The sequence below is a fragment of the Urocitellus parryii genome, chromosome X, assembly GCF_045843805.1.
Source record: "Urocitellus parryii isolate mUroPar1 chromosome X, mUroPar1.hap1, whole genome shotgun sequence".
Lineage (NCBI taxonomy): Eukaryota > Metazoa > Chordata > Mammalia > Rodentia > Sciuridae > Urocitellus > Urocitellus parryii.
Genome location: NC_135547.1, coordinates 120,778 through 136,597, shown reverse-complemented (window position 1 = coordinate 136,597; position 15,820 = coordinate 120,778). Strand labels below are relative to the sequence as shown.

Here is a 15,820-nt window from a genome sequence, read left to right as displayed (position 1 = left end):
CGAAAGCACTATGATGAGTGAAAGAATCAAAAGACACAAGGCCACATATTATATGATCCCACTTACACGAACTGCTCAGTATAGGCAAATCTAGATAGAAACACATTAATGGTTGCCTAGTACTAGGAGATTTAGGATAACACTGGAAATAACTGCTAATGAGTTATTAGCAGAAGCAGGGTTTCCCTTTAAAGCAAAATGTTCTAAAATTACATTGTGGTTATAGTTACATAAATTTTAACAATTGTAGAATAAGATGGCCACTCATTACTGCTCTGAATAGATTAAAGGACAATCAAATTCCTTGAATTTTTTGTTGAGCTTATGGACAAAATTTCTATAACCATCCTCAAGGAATCACTTTTATAGCACAAAAAAGGTAACCAAAACCCAAAGTTATATTTTGATCTAATGCCATATCAAATTACAAAACTCAGTGAATTTGCAGCTTTGTCAGTTCTTTAAATAAAAGTTCATGCAGGGCTGGGGTTGTAGCTCAGTGGAACAGCACTTGCCTAGCATGTGTGAGGCACTGGGTTCGAGCCTCAGCACTGCATATAAATAAATAAAATACAGGTATTGTGTCCATCATATTGCAATGGTTAGAAAAGAATAGAGCACTGAGATTTGAAATGGGAATAAAAAAGATAACAGGAAGGACTGAGAGTAGGAAGAATCCCTTGCACATTAAAACAACAGTAGGAGTTAGCAAATAGGTATCAGTAAAGAGGCAATATTTATACAATTGAAATTTGAAGGTTATTTTATTTTGGTACCAGGGATTGAATTCAGGACCTCTCAACCACTGAGCCAAATCTCTAGCCCAATTTTGTATTTTATTTACAGACAGAATCTCACTGAGTTGCTTAGGGCCTTGCTAAGTATCTGAGGCCGGCTTCGAACTTGGGATCCTCCTGCGTCAGCCTCTTAAATCACTGGGATTACAGGCTGCACTCAGCTTTGAAGATTCTTGACAACACGTTTGAGAACATAATTTAAATCAGATTTAAATATTGGTATAGATATTGTTCCATGTGAAGATCATGTCTAGATCAAGAATCCTATCCTAGAATTTTACCTGCAATGGACAATGGAGTTTGGGCGAGAATAGACAATGATTTAAGTAGCTTCTTTGTTGAGAGATGATGATAGCTATTAGAGTCTCATCCCAGATTATTTTCACCACATTGTCTTCACCACATCTGGCCAGATAACCAAAAGAAAGTTATCTGAGAATTCACTACAGTACATGGAAGACTTTACTTCTGATACTAAATTCTATGCTAGTTGGAAATACAGCCATACATCATTGCTTAAAATGGGACAAGTTCTGATTACTTCATTGTCAGACGAATATCCCAGAGTGTATGTGCACAAACCTGGAAAACATAGCTCAATCATTCAGCATGGTGTCTTGATGCAGTCATAATGTGCATGAGGCTTCTGCCAGCTTAACATGGCATATTGGTTCACAGTAAACTTTTCTTTAGATGTAGAAGAGTACACACTAAAATAATGATAAACAGTGTAGTACAGTAAATACATAAACCAATAATAGTTTATTATCAAGCATTATGTTCTGTACATAATTTTATGTCAATACCACGGTCAGTGTTATAGGTTTATTTATGCTAGCATCACCACAAGCACATTATCTTTTGGTACCACTGTTATATATGTGTTATGTGGTATATGGCTGTATAAAAGAAACTGACTCTTGCATGATTTAACCAAAAATGAAATTTATTGGAAGGGTGAAATGGGCTCATGGACTCAATAAAGGACAGGTTTAAAGAATGAATATGATAAATACAGTTAGCCCTCTCAATCTATTTATTCCACATATGAGGTTGTAACCAACCACAGATCAAGAATATTCAGGAAAAAAAGTGGCATTTGTACTGAACATTTAAAAAATTTTGTATTATTATTATTATTATTATTAGTAGTAGTAGTAGTAGTAGTACAGGGGACTGGACTCAGGGGCACTTAATCGCTTCATCACATCCCCAGCCCTTTTATTTTTTATTTTGAGGCAGGGTCTCACTGAGTTGCTTAGGGTCTTGCTAGATTGCTGAGGCTGACTTTGAGCTCACAATCCTCCTGCCTCAGCCTCCTGAGCCACTGGGGTTACAGATATGTACCACCATGCCTTGCTCTTATCATATTTCCTAAGCAATATAGTATAGGAACTATTTACGTTACATTTAGTATTAAAAGTCATGTAGAAGTCATTTAAAGTATATTGGAAGATGTACACTGATTGTATTCAAATATGTCTTACTTTGTCGTTCAGTATAAGTGACTTGAGCATCGACAGATTTTGGTACCTGAAGAGGTCCCAGAGTCAATCTCCTGTGGATATAGAAGGACAACTGTATAGAGATATATAAATAAATAAAGATATAGACACACTTCTATAAATGAATGAGAATGAGAGCAAATGTGTAAGCAGAGTGAGTGAACACTAAAGTTAGGCCTCAAAACTATTTATATCTCATATCTCACTTCCATAGACTTTAGTAAAGGATTGTAGAGATAAAAACAGAAAAACAACATTTCAAAAAAATTTAAAACAATAGGTCTGAATATGACTTTTCCTCTACTTTAGGAGAAAAGCCCCTAACAACATAAACTCTTCACATTGTGTCTCCTTATAGATGCTCTTTAATTACTAACCTGCTTTTCTGCCCTCAAGTCCTATAGGGTAATGATTGATTGGTTTAAAATGTTTCACTGGTCATATGTAGTAAATGCTATTAGTTGGTTACCCAATAGCTATCCTTTTTCTTTTCTTCATTAATAATAAAATCCCAGTTTTATTCAATGCAACTGTTGCTTCATGTTACTAAGTTTTGAAATAGTTTATTGGGCAACAGTACAAAGTAAACTGTGGACAGTGACTGGAGTGATATAAGCTTAATCAGGTGGTTATTCCAATTTCTACTACAGTTTCAGATGTAATCTATTTGCTAAAACAATTGTGCACCTTTCCTAACATTTTCTATTTTCATTGACCTGGCCAATGTTGAAATGGTTTCTTGAAGATTTTGCTGTGTTACTAGTTGTGACAAAACCTTGTGAGGATAGAGTACTATCCTACAGGATATGGAACATACTGTGAACCAGAGACCATTGAATGATGCATTTTTTCTCATGATCAGAATGTAAGAGGTCTGTGAAATATTGTGCTGGCAGGTTCTTTATATTAGGTATTCAGATAGGGCCAAATGGGGATGGCTTCTTTTGTTCCATGATGTCTAGGGCCCTGGCTAAGATGATGTGATGACTAGGGGCGATGTAAAAGCTTTACACTTAACACTTAAATCTAGGGTTAATTTTGAGTTCATTTTTTAAAAATATATTTCTTTTAGTTGTTGATGGAACTTTTATTTTTATTTATTTTTATGTGGTGCTAAGAATAGAACCCAGTGCCTGACACATGCCAGGCAAGTGCTCTACCACTGAGCTACAGCTCTAGCCTCTTGAGTTCATTTTAATATAAGTTGAAAGGTTTATGTTAAGATTTTTGTTCATTTGATTTTTGGTTATTTTTGCCTACTGTTCTGGTACTGTTTTCTTGAAAAGGAAAACAGTTCCTCCACTGAACTGGACTTCAGTAAGGCTGAAGGGGAAAGGGAATTTGGGTGGCAAAAATCTTTTCAATTATTTCCTAAGATAACTGTAAATATTCATTTTGTTACCAAATGTCAAATTGCATACTTCTTTTTCTTTATAAAAATGTTAAGCCATAACCAAATAATAAAATAAAATTATTGTATCAAGAAAAAATTGGGGGCTGGGGATGTGGCTCAAGCGGTAGCGCGCTTGCCTGGCATGCGTGCGGCCCGGGTTCCATCCTCAGCACCACATACCAACAAAGATGTTGTGTCCGCCAAAAACTAAAAATAAATATTAAAAATTCTCTCTCTCTCTCTCTCCCCTCTCTCTCTCTTAAAAAAAAGAAAAAAATGGGAAATTTATGTAGGTCTATTTCTGGGTTCTCAATTCTATTTCATATATCTATATATTTATCTCTCCGCCAATACTACACAGTCTTGAATATTGTAGCTTTATAAAAATCTTTGAAATTGTATGAAGAGATTTATGTGTTGGTTTTGTATTGTAAAACCTTGCAAAATTCACATACTAGTTATGAGGGTTGTTTTTATATATTCCTTAAGATTTTCTGTGAAGACAAATATATCATGTGCAAATCAAGACTATTTCATTCTTTCAAATCTGTATTCTTTTTGCTTCTTTTTAAAAATCTATTTTACTGGCTAGAACTTCTGTTACAGAAGGAGAGGTGTCTCCAAAGAATGGTATGAGGGGTTCCCAGAGAGAAGGGGGAACACAACTCACGACCACCAAGGGTCTTGGCTTATGTGATGGAAAAGAATTTCAACATACACTGATCAGAGGCATAAACAGTTTATTTAGGAAAGCAGATACACATTCAAGGAAGACTGTGGGCTACCTCAAGAGAGAAATGCCTTTGTGGGTAAAACAAGGAATACATACTCAGGGGAGAATATGGGCCATCTTAGGAGGGACAGATATGTTTTGGTGGTTCCTGTCTCTTTTTAAAAAGAAATTTGATGAGGGTGGGTATGAGAAGGTAGAATGATATCCGTCTGATAATCTCAAAATGATTTATGATGGTCTAGTCAATCTCAGGATCCTTAGCTTCACATCATCTTTATTATCTGATCAATGGATAGTGCTGGAAAGTCCTCTAAATTATAGTTTCCTCAAGATATCATCTCTCTCTTTAATCTGTTTATTTGTGGGTTAATTAATAGTGAACAAATAGAATTACAGATTTTCTGACTTTGGAAATGATAAGCCTGGGAGAAAGACTGGCTTAGGGAGTGACAGGTATGAAAAAGGATGTGGGATTTTTTAATTAAAAATTTATTTTCTATTCTTACCTTTATGTCTCCTTTCTACCTATTTTTAATTTATTCTATCCTACCTAATTTCCAATACTGTATTGAATAAGAGTGGTAAGAGTGAGCTGGGCACAGGGGTACATGGTTGTAATTCCAGCGCTGGGGAGGCTGAGGCAGGAGGACTGTGAGTTTAAAGCCAGTCTTAGCAACTTAGTGAGGTCCTAAGCAACTTAGGGAGACCCTACCTGTAAATAAAATATAAAAAGCACTGGGGATGTAGGTTATTGGTTAAGCACCCCTGGGGTCAAAGCCCTGGTACCACACACACCACAAAAAAAGAGTAGATATCCTCTCTAGGCTCACAATCTTAATGAAACAGTATGCAATTTCTCACCATGAAATATGATGTTAGCTAAAGAACATCCTGTAGATATTCTTTAATGATTTATTGAAATTTTTTTCTCATGAATGGGTGTTGGATTCTGTCAAATGCTTGTTCTGTATTAAATGATATAATAAAATAAGACTTTTTTCTTTTAACTTTTAATGTAGTGACTTGCATTGATTGTATTTCAAATATTGAATGACCTTGACATGTCTGGGGTAAACCCCACTTTGACATGGTATACAATTCTTTTTTTGTTTTTTTTGTGTTCCTTTTGCTAGTATTTTGCTAAAATTTTTTGTGTCTGTAGTCATGAGGCATACCAGTCTTAGTTTTCATTTCATTTTTTTCAAAAAACTGTATTTTTCTGGTTTGGGTATCAGAGTAATACAGGCTTCACAGAATGAGTTGAAAAGTATTTGATTTGGGCTTGTGACAACAGTTTCATGTGATTTAAAATATAACAATAGTGGATGGATGGGGATATGGCTCAGTGTTAAGTGCCCTTTTGGCTTAATCCCTGGAGTGTGTGTGTGTGTGTGTGTGTGTGTATAACAATAGTGGATATGATATCAGTATTTTCTCATAAGAAGTGAGAAATACTATCATTCACAATAATAAAGCCAAATATCATACTTCAGATGGAAACTAGGTGGATTTCACTCTGAGAGAGAGATTTTATAGATGCTTGAATAGAAGAAAGAGAGTTCCCCTTTCTGAATTTTCACCATGACACTCCAGGCTTTATAGATTTATTAAAACAAGAGGTGGATAGGAAGTGGGAGATAAAGAAAGCACAGTACCCTGATATTATTATTGGACTCCGTACACACAAGTATAGCTGTTTCCTTATATCTCTCCATGATCCAGAATTTTCTTTTCAAATTTCTTTCCTTTTGTAGCACATAATTTAGATGCATACTTCATGCCCATTATGACATAGTTGAAATAGAAACTCTTCTGTAAGAGTGAATGTTTATTTCCACAAATCCTTGTAGTTATAAGATTTATAGTACTAAATGAACTGCCAAACAAAACCTTTTACTTTCTTTCTTTTCTTTTTTTATCAAACAAGAGAATTATGCATGTTAAGCAAGTGCTCTACCACTGGGCTACATCCCCAGCCTTAAAATTCTCTCCTCTTCCCAGGCTGGAGTGCCTTTATAAAGGTGTGAGCAAGGCTGTGAATCAGTAATGAACAGTGAAGCTCCCAAGGATTTACTACATTTGATATGGCTACAGTTACTTCTAAGAGCTCAACCTGCCCCAAACTGAGACCAACAAAGAGTCCCAGTTATGGCAGCATTCTTTGGAGGGACCAGCCAAGCACCTGGTGGCAGACTGATGAAATCCATCTAGAAGGAGCAGCATTTTTTTTTTCCTCAAATAGGCATTTATTTTGTTCATGGATTTTTTTGAACCCACATTTCTGCTTATTCCCACCCATGGAGTTCCTGAACCCCTATTTGTATGTGCAATATCTCACATAATAGCACTTCTGACTAAGGAAACCATCCTAAGGAAAAAGACACATGTCAGTGTGCTCATGTTCACCAGCAAAACTGGTGTTACAATGTATCTTATGACCGGGAAGCACCAATGGTGCAACATTGGTTTTATCCCACTGCAAGTTGCTTGAGACTGCCATCCAATCATATGGAATGCTTTTCTTTCTTTCTTTCTTTCTTTCTTTCTTTCTTTCTTTCTTTCTTTCTTTCTTTCTTTCTTTCTTTCTTTTCTCTTCTTTTCTTTCTTTCTGGCAGTAAGAAATACTATCATTATGATTGAACCCAGGATGTTTGCATACTAGGCAAGTGCTCCACCAATGAGCAATAATCCCCAGCCCACAGCCCCCATTTGGCATTTGTTTTGCCATTGAACCAACTGGCAAACCATAGGTCCTACTGAATTGGCTCAGATGATTGATCTTTATTATCAACTGGAAATACAGTTATTGTTAAATAATGGGGTCAGGTAGTCTGTGTTTTCAATACAAGGGATTCTCTGGGGCACTTACTAATATTTCCATGACTAAGCAGCACCACTGAAGATCCAGACTTATTAGGAATACTGGTTTGGGTCACTCACTAAGCAAAGACTTGTGACCTCTTGAGGAGAGTAACAGTAGAATATTGGAAGAAGGAAGTTATAAATACCAATTATGGTCTCATGACCAGACACAGAAATGAGAATTGTAGTAGCCCCTCCCACAGAATATTTCCCATCTTCCTCTTTATATTTTTGTATGTATGAAATAAATGTTGATAGAGGTTAGCCTTATCATTTTTCTTTAGGTTATAAGATACTGATGTAGGGTGGTACTTGAACTAGAAGGGGAACCATTCTCTTCTAGACACTGGTATAACCTTTTTGTTTTGTGCACAAGTCTGTGTGGATATTGAGTAGCTAGGGAGGTGGTGTTCTGTGTGTCTCAACTTCCATTATATTGGAGAGGTGGAAAAGCTAAAAAGGTGTTTAATGATCTCTCTAATCTAGATTCTGGATGTCAATTAGGTTTGGCTAGTCAGATTAGCTGATGTGAGCTTTAGAATGCAGAGAGGATGCAGATGGTTGCAGTGGTGGTGAGAATATAAGTGGGCTCTGAGGTGTGAGTGTTGGCAGCAGCTGGAGCCAGCTTTGTGCCAGAAATTGTTTCCAAGCCTCTGCTTTGCAGCTCCTGTGGTGTGCCTTAAGTCCAAACTCTGATGCACTCCCGATCTCATTGCTCCTGCACTGCAAACGATTTTCTAAGTACCTACCTCTGTAAAATAAATCCCCTTCTGCTTGAACATCTAAATACTCTTCCCTCTCTTATCCCTGACTGATTATAGAAGCAAAATGAACCCTGCCATACAACATAGTCATCTCTTGGGGGCTGGAGTTGTGGTTTGGTGGTAGAACACCCCCTGTCTCACATGTGTGAGGCTCTGGGTTCCATCCTCAGCACCACATAAAAATAAATAAATTAAATAAAGGTATTAATTTTTTTTAAATAGACATTTCTCCCTGGAAATTCTGACTATATGAAGGGTATCAGGTTAAGAATTCTCTTTGTAAATCATTTGTTTTTTCTAAGTGTCACTTCCAAGTGAGAAGCATTGTATCCAGTGAAAACAGCATTGTAGAACAGGGAGCTGGCCAGATGCCAGCAAACATCACAGAGATGGTTACCACATCATGGATACTGGTTATAACTTTTAAAAAAAATATTTATTTTTTTAGGTGTAGATGGACACAACACAATGCCTTTATTTTTATGTGGTGCTGAGGCTCGAACCTGGGTCCTGCGCATGCTAGGCCAGCGGTCTACTGCTGAGCCACAATCCCAGCCCCTGCTTCTAACTTTGATATGGTGCTTTTCAGTTATAAAGTATGTTCCCAAAGAGTGGAGAGTGGTGCTTGGCAGGAGGTTCTTGAGACAAACAGCCTTGACTACTTATGAATAATTTCTCAGTTGTGTGGCTCTGAACAAATGATATTATTACCCTATTTTTCGTTTTACTTACCTGAAAAATTGAGATAACAACACGGCCTATTGGATAGGATGTTTGTGCAGATCCAATGAGGTGATGCTTGTAAAGTGCTTAGGACCATAAATGGCATAGTGTTAGCTTGGCACTGACAAATGTCACAATAAATATTAGGTCTTTTATTGTTATCATTATCATTTAGAGTTCTTACCATGCTTCCTGGTATAATTAACTTTAGATTCATCTTTTTAAATCAAAGAAATTGCTAGTACTCACTAGAAATTGTTAGTACTCACTAACTTTTGAATTTGGATCATTTGGGTTCATTAAGACATTTAAACAGTTTTGCCAGCTGAGGTTATCATTGATCTTTAGGAGCAGCATAAAAAACATAGTATTCTGCAAATAATCAAGTGGACAGGGAAGTCACGGAGGAGTCCTTTTTTTTCTTCCTCTATGAACTATATGCATGGCAGAAGTGGGTCATAGGTTTCTGCTCTGGTGCCCCAAGAGGCCCAGAGACCAGCCCTTGTTGACGTGGTTGATTGGGGATGCGGATGAAGGCAATAAGTTCCACATGCTGTGCTCCCGTTGGGTCACAGAGCTCTTTTCGTGGGCGCTCTTCCGTGGCCCTTGCTACTCTGAGCTTGGGCTCTGCCATTAGCACAGTCCTTTGGGCCCCTGAGTGAGAGCGCCAAGGCCCCCTGCCCAGGGTCCCCAGTCACAGCACTTGCTCGAAGGGGCTTTCTCGACTTCGTTGCTTGCTTTTTCCCGCCATCTAAGACTGCGTGCAACTGCTCCTGTCCCTTCCCCGGGGGCCTTGGTGGCCGGAGGTGGGGGTCGCAGCGGCCTCTTGGAGCGGCGCTGGGCGGGCGGGCTTTGGGCCCGCCCCGCCAGCATCCCTGGCCCGACTTCCTCCTGCTGCAGGCGGCCGGCCCAGCTGGAGGAAGCGGCGGCGGCAGCGGCCACGATGAGCACGGGCGACGCCGTGTGCACCGGCTGGCTGGTCAAGTCGCCCCCGGAGAGGAAGCTGCAGCGCTACGTGAGTAGGGGCGCTATGCACCCCTGGCCTTCGTGTCCTGCTACCCCTGCCCGTACAGTGGCCGCCCCAAGGCCACGGGGAGCCCCAGGGCTCTGGGCGCGCCAAATGCAGCCGCTCCCAGAGCCCTGTCTGCAGGCGAGGCCGATCGACGGAAAGCGAAATCGCACGTCGAGCCAGCGTCGCGGCTGTGCCCTGCAGCGAGGCAGATCTCGGTGGCTCTTGCTTGTGGGTTTCAGCGGCTTTGGACAGTTGCTGACCGTGGCAGAGGGAGGCGGGTTGGGGCTGAAGCCCCAGGCACAAGTCCAGGTGCTAGAGAGACCAGGGAAACATCTCCATGAGTGCTCCTGCCTCTGGCGGGAAGTGGATCTGATTCCCATTGCCCAGCGAAGGGAACAGGGCAAGGGATAGGGAAGTGGACAGCAAGAGGAAACCTGCCTGGATACTGCAGGCAGGGAGGCTCCTGCATTACCCTTGGACGCTAAGGAGCGATTTCTCATTTAGTTATCACTAGGGACATGCCTGTCTAGAGACTTCTACATAGTATGAACTCATTTCTCTTCGTGTCGCTTCTCAGCTTTTTTAAAAATGCTGACATCGCATTTTTCTCGTCCAGCAGGAATGATTGACTTTTACTATTATGAAGTAAGGGACACTTGGAAGAGCACATCTTCCTACACATCCTATTACCGTCTTTAATTATGCTACTAACAGCTCATCCTAAGAACTCAGGATAAGGTCTTAAAAACATTCTGCTTAAAGACCTGATTGCTACTGAGCTTGTTCTTCAGCAACTAGGAAAAAACACTTCAGTCCTCTGGGAGTAGAATATAAATAGATATTAGAGCTTTAAAAAGTTTTTGGTTGGGAGTAGCCTGATGGATCCATCTTATTCATAATTTCTAATTTCTCAGCAACTGTAGAACACTGGGGTGGGAACAAATCCACCGATGCCAGCGCCGATCTGAGGTAGCCGGGGCCAAATGCCTGTTCAGCCTGGTGCTCTTGTCTATAGCTCTCAAACAGCTGTCCCTAACCTCAGCAATATTTTTCATTCCCACATTTAAGAGCACATATTGTATGGAAATTGAAGAGACAAGATCACAAAGAAAACTTAGGTAATGTATGAATACTTATAGAATTTGTGACAGGATCTTTTCCTGAAGTACAATTTTTCACAGCCTCTTTCTCCATTCACCCTGGGAAAGACTCCTCACTCTTTGGTGTCTTTGAAAAGATTTTTGTTGTTTGCACCTATGAGCAACATTTTAGGAGAATGTTGTTCTACTTAGCGTATAGACAAGGGAGATGGATAAGCAGTAACGTTTCTCTGATTAGCCACAAGTATGTCGCTGCATCATTCTTTTTGAGTCCAAGAGTCCATAAGAGCAAGGCTTGTATCTCACTGCTTTACCTCATCCAGCTGCTTCCCTAACTGTGCAGTTGCTTAAAGTCTCATTAACACTAAAAGGAAACAAGAGAAGAAAACCTACTTCTACTCTCATGCTCTACTTTTTCGATGTTTTTTAGAGCATGGGTCTCTGAAACACACCTCAAAAAGAAAAGTCGATCTCCTCTATCATTAAGGTCTGCAGGAACCCTTTTAGCCACAAGATGTCAATCGTGTGTCACTTCCACCGGGCCTAGGCAGAGCTGTTACTCACTAAGGCTTTAAAGGTTTTAATTAAGCTCCTGTCACAACTAGTTTCTCCTTCCTCCTATGAACTGGGCACCAACTCTAAACTAGGTTTTGTGCTGGGAATACAGAGAAATAAGACTTGATCCTAGTCCTCAAGAAGTTCATAATCTAACATGTTTAACACAATACCAACCAAAGCTAGTGGCACAACCAGGACAATAATTCAGTTCTTTGTATTGGCAGGTCAGCAAGCAGCACTGCATCAGTACCACAAATGCAAGCTCAGTCTATGTTTAGGCAAAATGGTTAGTTCAATCTAAGCTTGTACTTCATCCACTTCATTCCATTAGCCAAGGCAACCAGAAAGTTATTCTTGCTTACTGATCTTTTAAAAGTTAGTTGATGTTTTTCTTTTGTAATTTTTGTTTTACAAGTAATAGAGATTTATTCCTACAGTAAAAATTCAAACAATATAGGAATAAGCACAAAGAGAAAGTCCCCTCTTCCACCATCCTATCTTCCCTATGCACCCCTTCTTATTCCGCTCCCCTCCCCGGGGATAACAGCTGTTAGCAGTGTAGTATCATGCTAGAAAATTTTCCAGAAAATATGTAACTATTTTTGCACAAATAGATCACTTTATAGTAATTGTCCTGCAGTTTGCTTTCTTCACAACAATTCTGGATATTTTTTCCAGGTTAGCACATATAGGTTTACTTTGTTTTTCTTTTAAACCATTGCCTTGTGATAAATGTATTATCATAACTTAACTATTTCCCAATTGACAAAATTTGGTTTACTTCTATTTTCTCATTTTTAAAGAATTCTATAACAATCATAACAAAGCCATAATAGTTCACACTTATTGACTGTTTATACCTGTTGGGCACTATGCTAAGGGCTTTACTTGTATTGTCTCTGGATACAAGTTATTTGTTCGGTATGTAATTCACAAATATTTTCTACTACTCTGTAGTCTTTTCATATTCTTTACAGTGTCTTTGGTAAAACTGGAATTTTAATTTTTTATGGAATAAAAACACCATTTTTTCTTGTATGGATCATGCTCTCATTGTCAAATCTAAGAACACCTCACCTCCCTATGATTCTGAAAAATTTCTCCTGTTTTTCCTAAAATTTTTATGATTTTACATTTTATATTTAGATGCATCATTCATTTGAAGTTAATCTGTAAAAGTTGTAAAGTATATGTCATGGTTGACTTTCCTCCATATGGATTCCATTTGCTCTGATGCCACTTATTGAGTTGACTGTTTTTATTCCATTGATTTATTTTTGCAACTTTGTAAAAAAAATCAATTTATCACATTTAATGTAGGTCTGGTTCTTGATTCTCCAGCCTGTTCCATTGAACTATTTGTTCATTTTTATGCCAACATCATGTGATTTGATGACCACAGATTTATAATAATCCTTGAAATGAGATAGTTTAGACCACCAACTTTGGTTTTCTTTGTCAGGGTTATATTAACCATTTTAGGTCCTTTGTTTCGGTCAATTTTAGAATTAGTTTGACATTTGGTTTTGTTGCTCTTGTATCCTGTATCCTTGCTAAAAATTACTGATTAGTTCTAGGAGCCTTGTTTGTTCTTGGAACTTGCAATATGGTAAATGTTGCATAGAAATTATAAAAGCAGACATCCTTTACTGTTTCTTGATCTTAGTATGTCATCTGTAGGGTTTTTGTAGGTGTCCTTAACAAAGCTGAGGAATTGTCCCTGTATTGCTAATTTTGTCAAAAAATTTTTTAAAAATCATGAATTGGATTTTGTTCAATGATCTTCCTGCATCTATAAAAATAATAATAAGCTTTTTTTCTTTATAGCATGTTACTAAGGTAAATTATACTGATTCATTTTTTAATGTTGAACCAGACTTGAACTCCTAAGATAAACTTTACTTGGTTGTAATGTCTTATTCTTTTCATGTATTGCTGGATTTGTTTTTCTAATATTTTGCTGAAGATATTTGTGTCTCTGTTAGTGGGGGATATGGGCTTCAGTTTTCCTTTTTTTGTGCTGTCTTTGTTAGGTTTTGATATTAGCATAATGCTGGCTTCATAAAATAAAATGAGAAGTGTTCCCTCCTCTTTTTTTTTTTTTTTCTGAAAGATACTGTACTAAATTTGTATTCCTTCTTCCTTAAATGAGTGTTAGAATCCACCATTTAATCATTTGGGACTGGGCTTTTCTTTGTGAGAAGATGAACTATGAATTCCACTTGTTTAACAGATACAGGGCTAAACAGATTATCTATAGCTTCTTGATTGAGCTTCAATATTTTGTGATTTTCAAGGATTTTTTTCTATTTCATCTGCATTCTTGAATTTATTGGCATTAAGTTGGTCATTTTCTCTTATTAGTATTTGCAATGATGGCTCCTTTTTCATTTGTGATGCTGTAGTTTATGTCCTCTTTATTTTTTCCCCTAATCAGTTTTGTATCCTTTCTAAGAACCAGTTTTGAGTTTCATTGGTCTCTGCTTGTTTTCTGCTTTTAATTGATTTACCCACCTATCTTTATTATCTCCTTCCTTCTAATTGTTTTGGGTTTAATTTTATCACTTCTTTACCTAGTTTATTAAAGTGGAAACTTAATTTACTGATATGAGATCTTTCTTATTTTCTAATATAAGCATTTAATGCTACAAACTTCTCTCTAAATGTGGTTTAAGTGCATCCCACAAAATTGGAATTGTTATGTTTTAATTTCACTCATTTTAAAACATTATTTAATTTCTGTCTGAGATTTCCTTTTTGACTTAAGGATTGTCCACAATTTTTTGTTTGATTTCCAAATATTGGGGGATTTTCTAAATTTCATTGTTATTAATTTCTAGCTAAATTTCATTATGATCTAAGAACAAACTATATCATTTCTATTCTTTAAATTTTATTAGGTTATATTATGGCCCACAACATAATTTCCCTTATTGAATATTATGTGTACACTTGAAGAAAATGGGTTTTCTATTATTGGGTGGAATGTTCTAGAAATTTTAATTAGGCCACCTTGGTTAATAGTGTTTTCAGTTCTTCCATATCCTTACTGATTTTCTGCTTACTTTTACCATCAGTTACTAAGAGATGAATATGAAAATTTATATCTGTAGTTGTGAATTTGTCCAGCCCAGTTCCATTTTTATGTCATATATTTTGATGATCATTTGTTACATACATTTAGCACTATTATTTTCTTGGGTAACAGAAATCATTTTGTTTATTTATTTTTATAACTCTGATGTTATTCTTTGTTTTGAAGTCTTGCTTTTTTATTCATTCTTACCTTCTTTGTTTTTGCCTTCTCCTGAGTTAAATAAGCATTTTTATTATTACACTTGTCTCCATTACTAACTTACTATTCATAACTTTTTACAAATTTTTAGCAGTTGCCTTAGAGCATAAAAAGACATCTTTAATTAATTGGAGGCTTCCTTTAAGTAATGCACTACTTCTTGAGCAGTGTGAGGCCCTTAAAACAATATAGTGTCATGCCAGTGTCATGCATTGTAAATACTAGAAACATGATACATTGCTTCTAATGTTGTTTTAACCAATCAGTTTTTTTCAAGCAATTAAAATGAGAAAAAATGTATTTTGCTTATTTCATTTCCAACACACTTCACTTTAGGCAGGCTCAAGTTTCTGCCTGTAGTATTGCTTTTCAGTGAGACTTCATTTCGTGCAGCATCCCCAGCAGTATTTCATTGTTGGTTTTACTCCATGCACTTCATAGGATTTGTGGAGGAAAAGCCAAGAGTGCAAACCTCTTCTACCTATGGTCCTTAAGGGCTTCACATTTTCTTGCTAGACTACCCTCAGCCTCTACCAATTCATCAACTATGCTAGGTGAATTCTTCTTACTGGTATTTGGTGGTCTCTGACCCAGATAAGTATGAGCTTGGTTCTAATCTCTCCCTGAAAGCTCCTGTTTCTTCCCAGATTTAACATGTATATGTTGCACTGCAACCTCAGGTTATTTAAGATCATGTTTATTTGGTTAATTGATTCCTTTATTATTATGAAATAATAATAAAATAATGTTATATAAATAATATTATGGGATATAAATTGCCAATTTTTAAAATTTAAATGGCCAATTTTCTTTTTTTATATTCTTTGCTCTGAAATATGCATTGTTTGATACTAATACAGCCATTCTAGCTTTCTTTTTTATTAATGATATGATTTTTATCATTTTACTTTTAATTTTTCAGTGTTTACACTTAAAGCGGTTTTCTTATAGGTAGCTATAGTCAGTCTTGCTTTTTAAATCCAATCTGACAATCCTTTCCTTTTATTTAGACCATTGCATTTAATTTGACTATTAATATCATTGATTTTCAATCTCTTATCTTGCTACTTGTCTCATT

The 15,820-nt window shown here is 37.2% G+C and overlaps 1 protein-coding gene across 2 annotated transcripts in view; it reads left to right on the top strand.

The window, feature by feature from the left end:
* The first annotated feature begins 9,708 nt into the window (after positions 1–9,708).
* Positions 9,709–15,820, top strand: part of Gab3 (GRB2 associated binding protein 3) — a 55,187-nt gene continuing 49,075 nt past the window's right edge. For both annotated transcript variants that reach the window (XM_026381957.2, XM_026381956.2), the window contains exon 1: positions 9,709–9,792. In XM_026381957.2, coding sequence (XP_026237742.1) covers positions 9,721–9,792 — 72 coding nt within the window. In that variant the 5' untranslated portion in view covers positions 9,709–9,720. The remainder of the gene's footprint in view (positions 9,793–15,820) is intronic.